The sequence below is a fragment of the Macrotis lagotis genome, chromosome X, assembly GCF_037893015.1.
Source record: "Macrotis lagotis isolate mMagLag1 chromosome X, bilby.v1.9.chrom.fasta, whole genome shotgun sequence".
Taxonomy (NCBI): domain Eukaryota; kingdom Metazoa; phylum Chordata; class Mammalia; order Peramelemorphia; family Peramelidae; genus Macrotis; species Macrotis lagotis.
Genome location: NC_133666.1, coordinates 44,729,360 through 44,748,732, shown reverse-complemented (window position 1 = coordinate 44,748,732; position 19,373 = coordinate 44,729,360). Strand labels below are relative to the sequence as shown.

Below are 19,373 nucleotides of genomic sequence, written 5' to 3'. Positions count from 1 at the left end.
AGGTGGGTAGGGATTATTTTAGAGTATTACAGTTGAGGAAACTGAGGCAAAGAGAAGTTAAGTGACTTGCCCAAGAATTTCAAATGAGTAACTGTCTGAGGCTAGATTTGAACTCAAATCTTCCTGACTCCAGGTCTAGCTCTGGTGTGGAAGCCATCCTGAGTCCTTAACGCCTTTGTCTAGCAAGAGATCAAAACAAAAGTATCTCTTTTAATTCTCCCCTCTTTTGAATAAACTGACCTGTACACATGCAAATGGTGATACTAGCTCCATTTGGAGAATGGAGCATACTGTGGCAAACATCTTCCAAGTTTCCAGAGTTGGGGCTGAGTCAAGAAAAAAGATAACATTTAACCAAGTGTCCTTTCAAAGTTGGAATTATGCAAATAAAAGTGATGAAAATTTCCATACCCTTTAACCCAGAAATTCCACTGTTAACATATACTCCAAGGTGATCACTGAGAAGAAAGGATCCATATACTCCAAAATATTTATAGAAGCATTTTCTGTAGTAAAAAAAAAAAAAGCTAGAAAAACAGCATCAACAAAACAAATAGTAGATACCCAATGCTTAGGGAATAGATATACAAATTGGGATATGTGAATGTGATAGAATATTATTTTGTAATTACTGATGAAAATGATGACTACTGAAAAGCATGGAAGGATCTATATGAACTGATGAAGAACCAAGAAAACAACATAGACAATGACTACAAGGTAAATACATAGAACAACCACAAAGAAATCAAGAGAGTTGCAAAATTAGAAAGTAAACATGACCCCAGAGAAGGAATGTGAGAAGATAGTTCCACATCACTCCTGTACAGAGCCAGAGTCTTTTCTTTAGCTCTCAAAGCTCTTGATAACCAGGCCCCTTTCTTCTTTTCCAAACTTTTAACAATCTATATCTGCCATGCAATCCAGGCATACAGGACTCCCCATAGTTCCCCTCACAAAACATTTCATCTCCCATCTTTTTGCCTTTGAACTGGTTGTTCCCTATGCCTGAAAGGCTCTCCCTCCCAATTTCTGATTCTGATCATCTTACTTGAGTGCTATCTCTTTCAAGAAAGCTTTTCTGTTCCTCTTATCTGGTAGTAGCATCCCTCTCATGTGACATGTTATTGTCTTCTATCTGTATCAGATAATATGATTTGAACATATTTTCTCCCTCACTGGAATGTAAATTCTTTGCCTTTTCTTTATAAACCCAGCTTTAAGGAGAGTGTCTGATTTATTGTAAATGCCCTAAAAAATGCATATAAATTGATTGATTGGCTTCCTTCATGACCCCAGTCAAACTTCTCATCTTTGAGGAGGGTTGGGCAAGATGGTCCCTGAGGTTTCACCCAGCTCAAAATCTAAGCAAAAAGCTGTCAGTGGCTCTGGTGAGTCCATGAGCAAATCAAATGAGCTACTTGTGGCATGTAGATGAGGTTGAATCTATTGGGATACTTAATGTGATGAGCTCTTGGCTGACCTTATACTATACTTGCCTTTTCCAAAATAGGTATAGACAACTTATATGATAATCAGCATCAAGTTTATGGTTGAGAGAGTTTGCACTGATCTATGTCATAACTCATATCAACAGTCTTAACAAATATGAAGTTTTGGAGAAGGCAAAACCAAAAGTATAAAGAGGAAGGAGAAAATATAGAGCTTTCCTCCTAAAATTCTTCCCAAAAGATATAGAAAATAGACCAAATCCTGATGGAGAAATTCAAGAAGAAAGTCTTAGGGAGTCATTTTTTCCAGCAAATGTCAACATAGGGAGACAGACAAGAGATCTGTGAACATTGAGAATCAAGTCTGGTCAGGAATATACTAAAAGGAGCACTCTAAGAAAGGGAAAGTCACTGTACCAGAGCAAGAAGGGGTCCCAGATCCAGCACAGAGGAGCTTAAACCTTTGTATGATGCAGGAAAAGGTGTCAATTGTCATCTCTTCTGCTTATTAATCAGTTCCAGCTCATGGATCCAGGGTGGATTAAGAAGAGGACCTATGGCCTGAAGTAATATTTTTGGGGAAAGGAGCAATCACAGGCCCTATGCTATGTAACAAGAGAGAAATAAATTCAGAAACAAGCAGTACCTGTGTGGCTCAGATCCTCTTACTCTAAGAGCAGCGCAAGGTCTCAGTTCTGGCTTCTAGCCATACTAAGAACTTGCAAAGCTCAAACCAGAGGGTCACCAGTTAAGTTATGATAAGATCATTATAGAAGCACTGAAAGCTTGGAGTTCTCCACATTAAGGTGTCCCTAAAATCCTAAACTAACACAACACTCCACAACTCAAGAAAACAGCATGAAGAGTAAATCAGAAAAGTACACAGAGCCCAGCCCCAACTTCAAATTCAAAGTCAGGAAGCAGGCTAGAAGAAAGAGCAACCAAAAAAGAAAAGAAAAGAATTCCACAATCAAAAGTTATTTTAAAGATAGGGATGTTCAAGACACAAACCCAGAAGAGAATGGCTCCAAAACATCTACAAGCAAAGCCTCAAAGAAAAACACAGCTTCAACACAAATTCAACTGGAATTCCTAGAAGAAATAAAACAGAGTTTAAGAAAAAGATAAAAACTGTTTTGAAATGAAATGAGTGCACTGAAAGGGAAAAAATGGCAAAGAAATGAGAGCTATAGAAGAGAGAACTGGAAAAGGAAAATAAAAGCTTGGACCAAGAGGTACAAAATCTTCCCTAAGCAATAAACTACCTGATATTTAGAAGAGACTAAATAGAAGCCAATGAGATGACAAGAAATGTTAAAATAAAGTCAAATGACTGAAGAAATAGAAGAAAATGAGGCATATCATAGCAAAAACAAAAAAATTGACCCATAAAACAGTCAAGGAGAAATCATTGTTTTTGGTTATGACTTTCAGGTATCCTTCAAACAAAAAACCCAGACAGAAAATTTCAAGATATCCTGGGGAAAAAAAACCCAAACACAAACCTACCCAGATATCTTTGAGCCAGGAGGGAAAGTGGAAATAGAAAGAATAGAATCCACTGGTCACCTCCTGGAAGAAATCCAAAAATGAAAACTCCCAGAAACACTATAGACAAAACCTAAAATTTTCCAAAGGTCAAATTAAAAATACTAGGAACAGACAAAAATAAAGTTGAAGTACCAAGGAGCCAGGCAAGATCACAAACAATTTATCAGTCACTACTATAAAGGAGTAAAGAGCTTAGAATACAATATTCTACAAAGCAAAGGATGGAGACTTACAGCCAAGAATGATTTATTCAAGCAAAATTGAATTTAATCCTACAGGAGAGAAAATGAACCTTTAATCAATATTAAACTTTCAAGCATTCCTGATTTAAAAAAAACAGATACAGAGAAACTCTGAAGTGCAACCACAGGAGTGAAGGGAATAATTAAAATAATAAGATAAAAAAAAACAAAGAAATTATCTTAAGGGACTAAATGAAGATAAATGACTTCTATTCAAATAGGAGAAGATGATATTTATGTCCCCTCTGAATCTTGTCATCAGGGTCCCAGGAGTCTAATTAGACAAAAGTCTGGGAATGATAGGTCTTGATCTTAAAAGATGAAAAGAAAGGTGAAAGGAAGAAAGAAGAAGGTTAGGGGAAATCAATCTCATGAGATCAGGGTGTGCAAGTTTGTTGCTTGACCTCCCTTCTCAAAGAGAACTATAACTTCAGGGAATTAAAGGGAAGTCAGATTAAGGAAAGGATTAGTCCTAAACAACACTAATCCTAACCAAAGATGTATCAAAAGATTTACAACTCCTTTTGAAATGCCAAAGAATGAAACCCTATAATGGGGCGGCTAGGTGGCATAGTGGATAAAGCACTGGCCTTGGAGTCAGGAGTACCTGGGTTCAAATCTGGTCTCAGATACTTAATAATTACCTAGCTGTGTGGCCTTGGGCAAGCCACTTAACCCCATTTGCCTTGCAAAAGATAACTGGGAGGTGGGGAGGGGGGCAGGGAGAAAAGGAAGAAAAGGGAAAGGGAAGGAGGGGAGGAAAAAAAATAGAAGCAGGTAGAGAGAGGGAGAGAAAAAGAGAGGACTGGCTGTGTTCCTAGATAGGACAACAGACCTCTTGAAATATAAATGGGAGAATTGCAGTGAGCAAGAATGATCAGCAGATGGCAGAAGAGTGCTAAATGGCCAAAGCCGGGCTCCAGGTCACATGCAAAGGGAAGCCCATGAGGCAGCCCTGGCCTGTCATCCCTTTGATCTCCCACCCCAGCACATAACAGCAGTTGCACCAGGCAGAGCCCAGTCCAAAACCTGGAAAGAGTGTTGTGTTTAGAGTCAAAGGATCAAGTTCAAATCCCAGCTTTGCCACTTACTACCTAGGTGACCTTGAGCCTCAGTTTCCTCATCTATAAAATGAGGGAGTTGGATTTGATCAGGGGTTCTTTTTTTTAATGTTTTGAATTTTACACTTTTTCCCCCAACCTCATTTCCCTTCTCCTCCCCCCTACAGAAGGTAGTTTGATGATCAGGGGTTCTTAACCTAGAGTCCATGAAGGTATACATATAAATATATAACATGTATATATAAACACGTCCATATATGAATACTAAATGAATTGAGTTCAGCTTTGAATTTAAGAGGTCTATGAGACACCAAATTTAAAGTGTCTGAGGGGCATTTGTTTTATATATACATATATGTGGAGAAAGCTATTGCAGTATAATTGGCTTCCTTTTGTAGTCTGATGTATTTTATTTTATGCATTGAAAAACATACCCTCTGAGAAGGGACTTACAGGCTTCCTGGAACTGTGGACCAGGCCCATGACACAACAGAGGCTGGCGAGTCCTGGCCTAGAGAGTCTTTTCCAACTTGAGAACCTCTAATTCTAGGAGAACTTCTCTAGGTTATCTCAGCAGTAGTTGGTGTCCTTTCTCTGGCACCTGAGGAGCACCCACCCAGCCAGTCAAGGAATATTTCTCAAGAATTTGTTTAGGGTCAAGCATCTCAGACAGGAAGAAGGACAAATAGTAGTCACTGCTCCAAATGGAAGATACCAGACATAAATAAGACAGACACAGGAGGAAACGGGGGTAGTCCCACAGAGAAGGCACTAGAATTAAGAAGGACCAGGAAAGGTTTATGGCAGAAGATGCAAATTTAGCTGAGACTTGTAGGAGGCCAGGAAAGCCCAGAGGCTGAGATGAGGAGGAAGAGGGTTCCAGGAATGGGGCCTGGCCAGTTTTGTTTCAGAACTGGAAGTGTCTTCTGTAAAGAGCAACAAGGAGCCTGGTGTCACTGGATCTCAGAGTACTGCAAGAGTAGGAGAAAAGCCAGTTCTGAAGGACTTTCAATGCCAACCAGGGAATTTTATATCTGATCCTGGAAAAATAGTAATAGGATTCTAAAGAAATTTACTGAACTGGGGGGGGGGGCACATTACATGGTCAGACCTGTACTTAGGAAGATCAACTTGACAGCTGAGTGGAAGATGAATTTGAAGTTCGGAGAGAGAGAGAGAGAGAGAGAGAGAGAGAGAGAGAGGAAGGGAGAACAAACAGAAACCTACTGTAATAATCCAGGGATGAGGCAAGAAAGGTCTGTATGGGATCATTGCCATATCAAGGAGAGCTTGGTGGAGTGGTGGGGCAGATTTATAAAGAAGATGGTGTGAAAGTAGATAATGGATGGGGAAGAGAGTGAGGAGGATAACATCTAGGTTGGGAAGGCAGATTCCAGGGAGCAAGGTGATTTACTCAACAATGATGGAAGAGTTAGGAAGGGAAGAGGTATTTTTTTTGGGGGGGGGGGCAGAAGAAAATAAATTCTTAATTGGATGGGTTGAATTGAAGGTGGAGGGGGCAGTTGGTTTGAGGTGTATGATAGACAGTTGGAGACATGAGGCTGGAGGTAGGGCTCAACAACTAAATCTGAGAATCATCTACATAAAGATGATCACTGAAGACTTGTGCGCTGAGTTCACCGAGCGAAATGCTACCCTGAATATTAGCAAAGATGACCAAAAATATCGGAAGGCCACGGACACACTACATTGTTGGTGGAGCTGTGAACTGGTACAACAGCTCTGAAAGACAATTTGGAATTATGGAACTAAAGTGCTTAAAATGTCCATAACATTTGAATCAGACTCATTACTGGGATTGTACCCCAATGAAGCTGTGTGTGTGTGTGTGTGTGTGTGTGTGTGTGTGTGTGTGTGTACATACATGAGGAAAATTCCTTCTATACCCCCAAAATCTTTACAGTAACACTTTTGGTGATAAAAAAATAATTGGAAATAAAATAGAGACTCATAGAATGTGAAATGGCCAAACAAACTGTGATACATGAATGAAATGAAATATTACTTGGCTACAAGAAATGATGAATCTGATGAATACAGAGAAGCATGAAAAGAGCTACATGAACTAAAACAGAGTGAAATAAGCGGTGCCAACAAAACAAAATACACAATGACAACAACAGTGGAAATGGAAGAAACAACCACACACCAAAAATCAAAAATGAATGTCAATAAATCATAAAAATAAAACAACTCAAATGAAGAGACAGAAGAACCCCCAGCCCACCCCTCCACAGAGGCAAAAAGCCCACACACCATACTTGTTTTAGGCAACGTGTCTGTTGGTTGTGCTCATTTTTTTCTCTTTTAAAAACACAGTATTTGTTAATGGAACAGTTCTCTGGGAGGGGAAGGGATGAAGAGGATAACCATGGTGTAAGAAAGAGAAGACATCAACAAAACTTACTAAAAATAAAGAAACAGAACAAGGAGGAGAGAAGAGGGCTCAGAACAGGATCTTGGGGGACACTTCCACAGCTATCAGCATAACCTGAATGAAGATCCAGCAACGAAGGCAGAGGAGGAGTGGTCAGATAGGTAGGAGGAGAACCAGGAGAAAGCAGTGTCACGAAAACCTAGAGAGAAGAGAGTATCAAGAAGAGGGTGATCAATAGCATCAAACATCTCAGGATTGGCAGAAGTCATTAATTAACTATGCTTATCTGAAGTTAAATGGGGCTCTGCCCTTAGAAACCTTAATCACTGGGCCCCCTGGGGCATTGGGCAGGTCCCTTCATTAGAACACCACCTCCCTCCTCTCCTGGTTCTACATACTGCTAGCCTGTGTTATCCTGGACCAATTATACTTCTCTGGGCCTCTCATCTAGAAAATGAGGAGATGGACTAGAAAACCTCCAAAAGGCCTTACACTTCTGGGCTTATGGTACCATGCACTGGTTGAAGTTAGATCCTGACTCACGGAATCATGGCAAATCAATGGAAGCCATTCAGCTACTGGGGAAAGGGGATCTGCATCATGGATTTGGGTTTTTTCTCTGGGAATCCTTAGCTCCCTCAAATTCTCCCCTCAAGTACAACTTCCTACAGAAGGTCCCCCCACTCCCTTTTTAGGGTTTCTAACCTCCCTCTAAAATTACTTTGTATTTACTTACCTGAAGAAAATTTGATTCACCAAAATTGAATATAAGCTCACTGAGGGCAGGCATTCTTTTATTCATTCATCCATTCATTCATCCACTTAGTCTCTGAATCTCCAAAGTCTAGCAAAATGTCTGAGGCATAGAAGGTCCTACATACATGTTTGTTGAATTGAACTGAATAACAAGGAAGGGCAGAGGACCCACAATTTCCAGGTTAGGCTAGGGAACGTTTTCCCTTACCTATATAATATCCTAAGAAAGCCTCTGTGAGGGTTCCTGGGCCCTCACCTTGAAAACTCCAGTGTTTCCAATGAAGGAAACAGGAGCACCTAGCAAAAACTATCCAGAATTGAAACTCTAATGATTGTTGAACTGATTCAACCTACCACTGTCATCCAGTCTTCAATCCCTTGCTCCCCTGGGAACCAGAGATCCCACAATTGGACATAAACTCCAAGGAGGACAAAAATGCAATGTAAGTGCCCATGTTCTCCAAATTCCTTTAAACAGCTCTTGTTTTAGTAACAAAAAACTGGAGGGAAAAGCAGAAGCCCATCAACTGGTGGATGGCTAAACTGATACTGCTGTATGAATGTGATGGTATGATACTGTGATGTAAGAAATGACCAACATGGTGACTACAGAAAAGCTTTGCAAGATCTAAATGAACTGATGCAGAAGGAAAGAAAGCCAAGGAAACAACATACATGATTATTACAAGAAGGTAAACATAAAGAACAACCACAATGAAATCAAGAGTGAGAGTTGTGGGGCAGCTAGGTGGCACAGTGGATAGAGTACTGACCCTGGAGTCAGGAGGACCTGCATTCAAATCAGGCCTCAAATGGCCCTAGACAGGGGATATGAGAAGCCACCTCCATACCACTCCTATACATAGAAAGTCCTTTGCTTAGTCATTCATGCTCTTCACAACCTTTGGCCCTCTCCAAATTTTCCAAATCTCCCTCCATTCTCTTTGATTCAGCTACACTGACCTACCTGCTTTTTCTCACATAGGACACTCCATCTCCCATATCCAAGACTTCCAACTGGCTGTTCCTCATGCCTGGCATGCTCTGTCTCTCTCTCTCTCTCTCTCTCTCTCTCTCTCTCTCTCTCTCTCTCTCTCTCTTGCTGCTTCTTAGAATTTTTGCTTCAATACTCATTTCAAGTGTCCCCTCTTCCAGAAAAACTTTCCTGTTCCTCCCACCTAGTAGTGGCATCCCAGCAGATAATTTTCCATCTATTTCCATCTGTGTTTATCCTGTATCTTTTGACTGAAATATATTCTTACTGCCCATTGGAATGGAAGCTCCTTGAGCACAGGCATTGGTTTTATTTTTTCTTTGTATCCCCCAGCATTTACCACAGTGATTGACATATAAAAAAATTGTTTTTAAATGTCTTTAAAATGCTTGATGATTGTTTAAAATTTAGGCATGCACTTCCCATTCCTGGGGATCAATCTGTTCATCTGAAAAATGAAGTGAAGTTGAACAAGATGCTGTCTACGAGTCTCTTCCAAAACAGATACTAATCCAAGCCCCTAGTGAGTCACCTGAGCCACAAGGGCCCTGGGGGTCACCTCTGGGGGACTCCCAGTTTTCCCTTATAGCCCCTGCTTCAGATGGCCTGTGAGACTCTTCTTACCTGGGAGAGCTCAGCCTTCAGGTCCTTGGGTACCTTCCAGCTAGTACTGCTTCTTTCTTGTCTGGGTGACCCTGGGCCAAGTGTCTCCCCTCAGCAGGCAGCCATTCTCCCATTCTGGGCTATTCTTTTTTCCTCTTCACAGGAAAAAACATTCAACTGAGACTGTGGTTCCAGCTCTTGGAATAACTTGTTCTATAAGCATTGGCAAGTCACTCGTGGCTAGTTTCTTCATCTGTCAAATGAGTGGAATAGAATACTTTAATTTCAACAGAAATGCATTTAGCACCTCTTACAGGCTATACACTGAGCTAAGCACTAAAAATACAAAGATAAAAAATGAAAATATTGACCCTTGAAAAGAGCCTTGCTCTATCATTCTGTGTTTCTGACATTTCACTTGGTCCAAAAGCCAATTCTCAGCTGAACCACTGGAGTTCAATTGCAAGAAATGGCAACGTGGGGGGCGGCTAGGTGGCGCAGTGGATAAAGCACCGGCCTTGGAGTCAGGAGGACCTGGGTTCAAATCTGGTCTCAGACACTTAATAATTACCTAGCTGTGTGGCCTTGGGCAAGCCACTTAACCCCATCTGCCTTGCAAAAAAACTAAAAAAAAAAAAAAAGAAAGAAAGAAATGGCAACGTGACCACCCTGTCTTCCCCATTTTGTGCTAAGCCCTCTCCTCTGCCCTCCCCCTCATTAAATTCCCACATGTGGATGCCAGAGGCAAAGTTCCAAAGTTCTGCACAGGAATCTACCTCCCCCAAGGACTTTGACCCAAAGAAAATATCTTAATTCTGAGAGAGAGAAAACAAAGATGTTACATCCTAGAGTTTATGATGAGAAAGTGGGGGGAGAGCTTTAGGAACTAATAAATAAGTCTGCACAATTAGAACTAATATGTAGATGTTAGAATTATCCTGGAACTGTGAGTGATAGGCAAAGTCAAAACAAGGTGCATCCTGACAAGCAAAGAGTCTAGAGAGTCCATAACACATAATGTACCTGGCTTCATATGTTTATTTGCCAAAGAATACTGGTGCTTGAAATCTTTCATCTTTTGAGGGAAACTTGCCTGAGAAACTTGTGGACATCATTTAGCTTTTTAATATTTTCTCTTGGGGGCGGCTAGGTGGCGCAGTGGGAAGCGGCTAGGTGGTGCAGTGGATAAAGCACCGGCCCTGGAGTCAGGAGTACCTAGGGTTCAAATCCGGTCTCAGACACTTAATAATTACCTAGCCGTGTGGCCTTGGGCAAGCCACTTAACCCCATTGCCTTGCAAAAAAAAATATTTATTTATTTATTTGTTTGTTTATTTATTTATTTATTTTCTCTTTCTGATCTGGAACTTTACTATACCGGGCAGTTTTCTAACCTAGGCCTGCCAGGCTAGCAGAGACGTCACTTAGTGTAACATAAAACAAATGAGGCCCAGAAGAGAGAGAGAGTGCCAGGCCACTGTATCAGTACTGGATATAGAGTTGGGAGATAAGTCAGTTCTGCAGGTTCCAAGGGTAGTAATCACAGGGCAGGTCACATCTCCTCTTTGGTCCTCAATGTCCTCCTCTGTCAAATGAGGCAATGGTACTGGATGAGATCATGCCTGCCTGCTAGCTCTGTCCTTCTGTGAGCTCTGAGGATTCTCTGCTGGCACAGCTGGCACAAAGACTTCCACCCCTAACTTGATAACTTGGAGGCAGAGTCAGAAGTATGGAGAGAGGGAAGAAAAAAAGAGGGAGGGAGAAAGAGAGGGAGACTGTGTGTGTGTGTGTGTGTGTGTGTGTGTGTGTGTGTGTTTCTGGATGAGGCCAATAAAGTCTCCCAGAATAGAGCCTGGAGAACTGCAGTGCACAAAGACGGCCAGCAGGTGGAAGCAGAGTACCAAATGGCAGAGGCCTCCACACAAACCCTGCCTGGGGCTTGTGGGGGGTGGGGGGTAGGGTTCAAGCCTACAGGCAAAAGGAAGCATGTGGAGAACTCTGGGGCCTGCCTTCCCTTTGTCCTCTGGGCCCAGCACTCCAAAGCAGCTGTACCAGGCAGAGCCCAGCCTAAAAGCCTGGACAGAGGGCTATGTTTAGAGTCAAAAGACCAAGTTCAAATCCCAGGGGACTATGGACCTCAGTTTCTTCATCTGTAAAATAAGGGAACTGGATTTGATCAGAGGTTTTTAACCTAGAATCCATGAATCTCTGAGAGACAGTCACTATTCTAATGCCATTGGTTTTCTTTGGAATCCTCTGTATTTTACTTTGTGCACCGAAAACCACAGCCTCTAAGAAGGGGCCCACAGGCAGCCAACCCATGACACAAAACCCAGATGGTCTCTCCTGTGATCCCAGGATGACTTCTCTGAGTCACAGAGAAGCTGCTGAGGTCTTGCCCTTCCCACTGCAAGAGTCCCCTGACCACTGGCATATTATTGTGTCCCAGGGACCATGCCAAGCTTTTCCTCAGGGCTAGCTAGCCAAGCTCATTTCCTTCACTGGGCTTTTCAGAAGCTAAATGGGGATCTGTGCCCTTAGTAATCTCAGTCCCCAGTCCTTCTAGGACTTTGGGCAGGTCCCTTCACAGAACATCACCATGCTCCTCTTAGTTCTACACCACAACTCTCTGGGCCTCTCCTCTATCAAATGAGGGGGATGAACTAAAGGACCTCCAAGGTGCTTGAAACTTCTGGGTCTATTTTTCCAAAATCATGTTAAGGGGGGTGCAGTCAGGCTCACAGGTTTTTGGAGAAGTTTAAACAGGCTCACAGTCTCTTGGATGGATGAAGACAGACTCAGAGTGGGGAGGCTTACAGACATGTTCACAAACTTTATGGGGTATAGACAGGCTCAAAGACTAGGGGGGGATATAAACAGGCTTACAGACTGGGGGTCTGTAGGCAGGCACACAGACTCATGACAAGCCATAATATAATGGTCAATACTGAGATTAAAGAACACCAGGAATGGGAACAAATGAAGTAGAAATGGAAGGAAAGCATCCCAGAGATGGGGAACAATCAGTTGGACAAGAAGGAAGGTAAAAGAAGAGGCACTGATATAGAGATTTCTATATGCTAAGGGCTTTACAAATACGATCTCGATCTTGGGGCGGCTAGGTGGTGCAGTGGATAGAGCACTGGCCTTGGAGTCAGGAGTACCTGGGTTCAAATCTGACCTCAGACACTTAATAATTACCTAGCTGTGTGGCCTTGGGCAAGTCACTAAACCCTATTTGCCTTGCAAAAACCTAAAAAAAAAAACAAAACCAAATATGATCTTATCTGATCCTCACAACTACCCTGGGAGGTATGTATTGTTTTTATCTCCATTTTATAGTTAAGAAAAACAACACAGGGGGCAGCTAGGTGGCACAGTGGATAGAGTACCGGCCCTGGAGTCAGGAGTACCTGGGTTCAAATCTGGTCTCAGACACTTAATAATTACCTAGCTGTGTGCCCTTGGGCAAGCCACTTAACCCCATTGCCTTGCAAAAACCCAAAAAAAGGAAAAAAAGACAAACAAGACAAACAACATTTAAGTAACTTGTCCAGGGTCACACAACTAGTATCTTACTTCACATTTGAATTCAGGTCTTCATGACTCTGTATACATCACTATAACCACTAGGGATACCTAGCTGCCTCTTAATAAAGTTCTGGCTCAAAATATGGTATCTTATATGAGAAACAGCAATAAAACTAGTGTCACTGGATCTTTCAGTGGGTAGAGGGAATAAGACAAAAAAAGGACCTGGAATGGTAAATAAAAAAAAATGTCCAGGTTATGAAGAGTTTTAAAAGTCAAAAAATTTTCTATTTTCTCCTGGAACTCATAGGGATCCAGTGGAATTTACTGAGCAGGGTGGTGACAGAGTAAGCCTAGTGCAGGGACAAAGGAGAGGACCATACCTAAGGCAGACAGAGCCACCAGTAGGCTAGTGCAATAGGCCAGGGAAGAATTAGGGAGGCCTATACTAGGGGAGCAGCTGTGTCCCAGGAGAGAAATCAAAATATTCCCTCCCTGCTCCCTCATCATTTGTAAGCCTAGAGGACTGGAATGCAGTGAGGAAGTGAGGGTTGGGGAGGAAGCTAATCAAAATGCAGTTTGGGACATGGCAAATTGAAGGGCATCCATCCAGTTTGACATGGGAAACTGTAGATACTACCTCTGGGTAGGGGTTAGGGCTGGACAAATAAATCTGAGAAGCATTTGCAGAGAGATGAGAATTGAATCCATGGGAGGTGATGAGGGAGAAGAGAAAAGGGTCCAAGATAGAGTTTTGAGGAGTCTCTTGAGGGCCTGACCTACATGAAGATCCAGCAACGGGGGTTGAAGTGCATTCAGACAGGTAGGAGGAGGACCAGGAGAGAGCAGTACCATGAAAACCTAGAAAGAAAGTATCAAGAAGAAGGTGATGAACATCGTCAAAGGCTACAAAGAGGTCTCCACATTTTTTTCCAGCAGGGCCTCATCCCAGCTTTCCCAAACTTTGAAGTGTGAAGTTACCTTCAGAAATAATGAAAAAATCAGATTCCCAGCACCTTCCCATCAGGGATGGCATTAAAGATGCTTTTTGAAAGCAAAAGAGGACTCTGATCTACCTCAGTAGCTGAGCCCTTTGCTTTGGTAGATCCCTTCACCTGAGCATCACAGACCTCTTCTGGTTCCATGCTCTGCTAGTCTATATTACCCTGGATCAATCTCTACAATCTGGGCCTCTCATCTATAAAATGAGGGGCTGAACTAGAGGATCTCCAAAGGGTTCATATCTTTTGGTTTAGTTGAGTGGAGATAGGTTCACAGAGTTATGTAAGTCATTCATCTCTGAGTTCCTGGACAGGTTCTGCTCCTACTACAGCTTCCCTTGGATACCAAGGCCCGCAGGAAGTCTTTCCTCATCTAAAATTATTTGGGATTTCTTTATCTGTGGCCCCTTTGTACTCCATTCCCATCCCCACAAATCACTTCACTTCTGTTTCAGTTTTGTCGACTGTAAAATGGGTATTATAATAATAACACAGAGAGTTTTCAGGCTCAAATGAGATGAAATTTGTCAAAGCATTTCGTCCAACATCTGGCACAGAAAACACCCTCAATAAACTCCCTGAGTTCAAGGAGGGTGGGGGACTTTCCACACTCTGGTTCCTACCTACTTTTCATGATTTAATTTCAAACGGACAGGATGATCTCAAAGGGTTTTAAATCCTAGTTTCTCAGAAACAAGGTGTCTGACCTATTTGCTATTCAATGTGAGCCCACCTAAGACAGGGAAGGGCTTGAAAGGTTAGGCCGCTTCTGCCTTTCCTAGAGGGTGAAACAGAGATACCTCAGGAATCCAGTCAAAGGGGAAAAGCACTTTGCAAACCTTACAGAGCTCTGGAAAGGCCAAGAATGATCATTACAGTTATTAGCCTCCAGGCCCCAGGCCTCTGGGCTACTGCTGACTTGGGTTCCTGAGTCTTCTAGAGCTTTATTGCAGAACTCAGGCAAGGTCTCACACAATAAGACTAGGGGAGACAGGGCTGTGTTTCCCAAGGGTTTAACAAGGAGGCTGGGGGGAGGGAGGGAGGAATAATGCATGTACATTTTAATCTGCATTATGCACACTTTCTTAAGTCTAGACAATGCCAATCAACAAAACAATAAGAGGAGATCTAATTTGTAGCAATTGTTGATTTCTGAGGTAGAAATGCTCAGCCTGAAAGTTTCCCAACCAGCTCTTTGGGATGGAGCTGGCAGCAGTAGACTGGGACACAATACACATCTCAGCACCCTCCCTGGAGGAGAGTGAGCACTAGCCCACGTGGGTACACTCCCTTAAAAAGGCCCCAGATCAAAGCCCAGCAGAAAGGCAGCCTGGAACACCTAGCCTTGGGGTCAGAAGACCTGGGTTCACCTGTGTGATCTGGAGAAAGTCACTTAGTCCTGCTTCCACCTCTATAAAACAAAGGGATTGGGTTAGATGGTAATTTTTTATGCCTTCCAACTTTCTATCTATGATCTTAGGTCTTGCCTCAGAAACTTTCTAGCTGTGTGACCTTAGGAAAATCACTTCTCCTTTGAAGTTTTTGGCCTTCAATTTCCTCATCTGCAAAAAAGAAGAGTCTGGACCAAATAACCTCAGAGATTTGTTTCCAGTCCTTACGAAACTATGGCCTTCAACTATCACTGGGCCTTAGCTTGTTTCTTACTAACTGGAGCATGAGAATAACTTCTGGGAAGCCTCCAGCCCTAGTTTTACTCTTTCCCTGCCCCTCTTCTCTTCCATGATGCCCCTCTCCTCCCCCCTTTCCAACCCCCACACATACCAAGAAAAAGGGGGTAACTTTCAGAGAACTTTGAAATGTCTGGGAGTGGGAAGCTGCCTTAGGCCTGGAGATAGGCAATGTTTTCTCAATTTTGAAAAAGAAGAGGGAGGTATTCTCCAACTTTCAGTCACTCAGCTTGGTGTTAAGCTTTAAAAGGATGCTTTGTGAATGAGGACATCAAAATGAGAGTCCTGGTCACAAGGGGTTTTTCTTGCCACTAGCCTTCAATAAAGGCAGAGCAGGGAAATAAGGAAGAGGCACTTTAGCTAGACTTCAGGGAGTGGTTAGACAAAGTCAGGTTGGATATTAGTCCAGTTGGGTAACATGGTTGAATGAGTGAGAGCCCCCAAAGAATAATAATTAATGGACTGATAGGAAATGACTCTACAGTGACTTGGATGAAAGCAAAGGTGGTATGCTTGCCAAATTTCTTAGAAGCATAAAACTCCTATGGTCCATTATGGTGGAACTGGGGATCCAAAAAAAAAATTCAACAGCCTAAAATGATTGGTCAAATTTAATAATAATAGATGTAATATAGTCAGAGGTGTATAGTGGATATAGTTTTGGGCCTAGAATAGGGAAGACCTAAATTCAAATCCTGTCCCAGATGCTTACTGGTTGTGTGACCCTGGGGACAAATCACTTCACTTCTGTCTGTTTCAGTTTTGTCAACTGTAAAATGGGTATTATAATAATAACACAGAGAGTTGTCAGGCTCAAATGAGATGAAATGTGTCAAAGCATTTTGTCCAGCGTCTGGCACAAAAAACACCCTCAATAAATGATTGTTCTCTTACTAGAGCTTCCCCTAATCAGATGAAACTTTATAGACATGAAGATAAAGGCCTACCCTTGAGTTTAAAAAATCAATTGTGAAAATACAGGATGGGAAACATCTACTAGGGCATAAAATCTCAACTGACAAATGCAGAAACAGTAAATATATCCTTTACTGACCACAATGCAATAAAAATTATATTCAACAAAGGACCTTTGAAGAAAGGATTAAAAATTAATTATGACTGAGTTAATTCTAAAGAATTGGTAGGTCAAAGAATAAAACACTGAAACAATAGAAAATTTCATCAAAGAAAATTCAATCAACAAGACAACATACCAAAAACTGTTGGGAAACAGCCAAAGCAGTCTTGATGAGAAAAACAATTTCTCAACAAGAGAAAGATCAATGAATTGGGCATACAACTAAAAAGACTTAGAAAACTAATAAAAGAGTTAAATCACCCAACTAAACACCAAAATAAAAATTCTGAGATTAACCAAATTGAAAGTCCCCAATCTATTGAACTAATATAAAATGAGAAGCTGACTTTAGAAAGAAAACAACGCAAAATATTGATAAAGAATTAGATATTCTACTTTTTCAAAGGAAAAATATGGACATTGGAGTGAATAAAGTGAAAAAAAGAAATCACTCCAAATGCTAAAGGAAAGAATTTCCAGATTATATACCAATACAACAGATAATTTAAATGAAATGAAATATTTTCAAATATAAAATACACAAATTAATGGAAGAAATGGATTATTTAAAGAACCCAGTTTTTTATAAATTGAACAAATATAAATGAATTCCCAAAGAAAAAACTCCAGAATTCTATCAAACATTCAAAGAACAATTAATTCCAATATTAATCATCAAGTATTTATTAAGTATCAGTTGTTCAGCTAGGCACTGGGGACAGAAGTATAAAAATGAGGCACACCTTTCTTGCAAGGAGTTGGTACATATCTTTAAATAAATATAATGGGAAAAAATATATACCAAATAGGTAAATATCAGGTAGCTTAGAATGGAGAGTACTAGCAACTGGAGGATTAAGAAAGACTTCATAAAGAAGGTGTTAGAGCTTCACCTTAAAGTTAGGAGGAAATGGGGACATATGAAACCAGAGGGGAAAAGAGAATTCATGAAGGGATGGTCCTGGCAAAGACAAGGAAATAGATGATGGAGTGTCGAGGGTGATGAGCAGACAAAGGAGCCAATCTGACTGGATCACACAGTATGCAGGTGGGGAAATAATATCCAAGAAAATGAGAAAGCCAGGTTACATAGGACCTTAAAAGTTAAACAATCAAATTTATAATCTATCCTAGGGGCAACAGGGGACCAGTAGGGTTGGTTCAGTTAAGGGAAAGAGACATATGGTCAGCTCTGTGCTTAAGGAAATTTACTAGGGGTGGCTTAGGTGGCATAGTGGATAAAGCACCGGCCTTGGAGTCAGGAGTACCTGGGTTCAAATCCGGTCTCAGACACTTAATAATTACCTAGCTGTGTGGCCTTGGGCAAGCCACTTAACCCCATTTGCCTTGCAAAAAAAAAAAAAAAAAGGAAATTTACTGTGGTAGCAGTAAGATTTGGTTGGTTTTTATCTTTTCTGACACAGTGCTTCCTACTGTGGCTGATCAGACCAACAGGAGCTTGGAATGCTTTTCCACAGGTTGGGCACAAATAGTCCATGTGAACACCCAGAGTGGGTGTTCTAAACTTACAGGTGTCATGAACTGGAGTGTGGAGAAAGCAGAGAGAGACTAATGGGTGTTTCAAGAATACAGACGATGAAGGCCCGAACTAAAGTGCTAGCTGTGTGAATGAAGGAAAGTGTTCAATGCAAGGACTGCTGCAAAAGTAGAAAAAGCAAGTGATTGAATATTGGGAGGGAGGGAAAGTGAGGATTCAGGGTGATGGTGAGATTATGAACCCGAGACACTGGAAAGCTCGATGACAGTGTTTTCAGCAGAAATATGAAAGTTTGAAAGGAGGATTCAGCGAAAAAAAACCCAGGGGAAATGGAGAATTTCAATAAACCGATCTTTTACCAATTGAACAAACAATAAATGAATTCCCAAAGGGAAAAAACTCCAGAATTCTATCAAACCTCCAAAGAGCAATTAATCCCAATATTAATTCTCAAGTATTTATTAAGTATCTATTCTTTGTGGAAGATATTAGCAAATTTCATGGGGGTGAGAGCGAGTCAGGATTCTCAAAAGAAATAATGGGGGGGAATGGGAAGGAGACCCCGATGTCCACATGCTGGGACAGACCCATTATTCACCCAAAGCTGCTGGACAAACGGGGAAACAGTCTGGCAGAAGTTCGATTCAGATGGAATCCTCGGCCCCTAAATCACCATCATAAACAAAGGAGAGGAACCAGAAAGTTATTTTGCACGCCTAGGGCTCGGGAAAGAGTTGGTGAGCAGACAGGGGAAAGAGAACCCCAGGGAACATCAAACTGGCACGTTTGATAACGGAACGTGCGAAAGGCTTGGCACAAACGGAAACGGTGCATTTAAAAGGGGGAAGGAAACTCCGAGCTAGGGGAACGCTTTGCCGTACGCTACGGTGATAAAGGTCTGCGCTCACAGAAAGGCGGCCACCCTTGATCTGCATACACACACGCATGTACACATGTATTACATGTCTAGCAGACAGAGACATGAGAGAGACAGGCGTGTCAGGGGGGGTTCCAGAATACACAGACCACCCAAGATGGAGGCACTCGGATTGGTTCGAAATGCCTGCGCCCAGCTTCTAGGAGAGGCCATTCCCCAGTCCCCTGGCACGTGACTGGGCGGGGCCCCTCCCCATTGGTCCCCTCGCCGGACGCGCCTGCGTCGGGCCCACTAACGGACTGCCGCCCTTGCACGTACATGCAGGCGCGCGCTCTCGGCGGCAGCGCCCAGGGGGTGACGGCCTGGACGGGCCTATCCAGCCACGGCCTGGGCACGTGACCCTCCTTTCTGGGCCCCATGATCCTCCATTTCGGGCCCCATGACCGGCCCCGCCAGGCGCCGAGAGCGACTCCTCTAGGCCTCGGGGGCCCCAGAGTCCGGCCTTGTTCTGTTGCCTTCAGCCTTTTTCAGGTCTAGGTGCCGCCAGGTGCACTCCCCGGAGCGGCGCAGCGCCAGGGGCCGGATCCCGGGCCGGAGAGCAGGTAAACCCCGAGAAGCCAGGGTGGCTGGACACAAAGGGGTGGG

The 19,373-nt window shown here is 42.4% G+C and overlaps 2 protein-coding genes and 1 long non-coding RNA gene across 8 annotated transcripts in view; 1 reads left to right on the top strand and 2 right to left on the bottom strand.

The window, feature by feature from the left end:
- GPR50 (G protein-coupled receptor 50) overlaps positions 1-9,166 on the bottom strand; it is a 153,795-nt gene extending 144,629 nt beyond the window's left edge. For 2 of the 5 annotated variants that reach the window (XM_074204263.1, XM_074204266.1), the window contains exon 1: positions 9,078-9,164. The gene's annotated coding sequence lies outside the window, so the exon portion shown is untranslated. Of the gene's footprint in view, positions 1-240; positions 6,903-9,077 lie in introns of all 5 variants that reach the window. The other 3 variants (XM_074204261.1, XM_074204260.1, XM_074204264.1) reach the window with 3 other exon arrangements.
- HMGB3 (high mobility group box 3) overlaps positions 9,098-19,373 on the bottom strand; it is a 35,596-nt gene continuing 25,320 nt past the window's right edge. Inside the window, exon 4 of the mRNA XM_074204267.1 lies at positions 9,098-9,309. Within this exon, the coding sequence (XP_074060368.1) occupies positions 9,214-9,309 (96 nt within the window). The 3' untranslated portion in view covers positions 9,098-9,213. The remainder of the gene's footprint in view (positions 9,310-19,373) is intronic.
- LOC141500798 (uncharacterized) overlaps positions 19,173-19,373 on the top strand; it is a 28,361-nt gene continuing 28,160 nt past the window's right edge. For both annotated transcript variants that reach the window (XR_012472035.1, XR_012472033.1), the window contains exon 1: positions 19,173-19,330. This is a non-coding gene — a long non-coding RNA (uncharacterized LOC141500798). The remainder of the gene's footprint in view (positions 19,331-19,373) is intronic.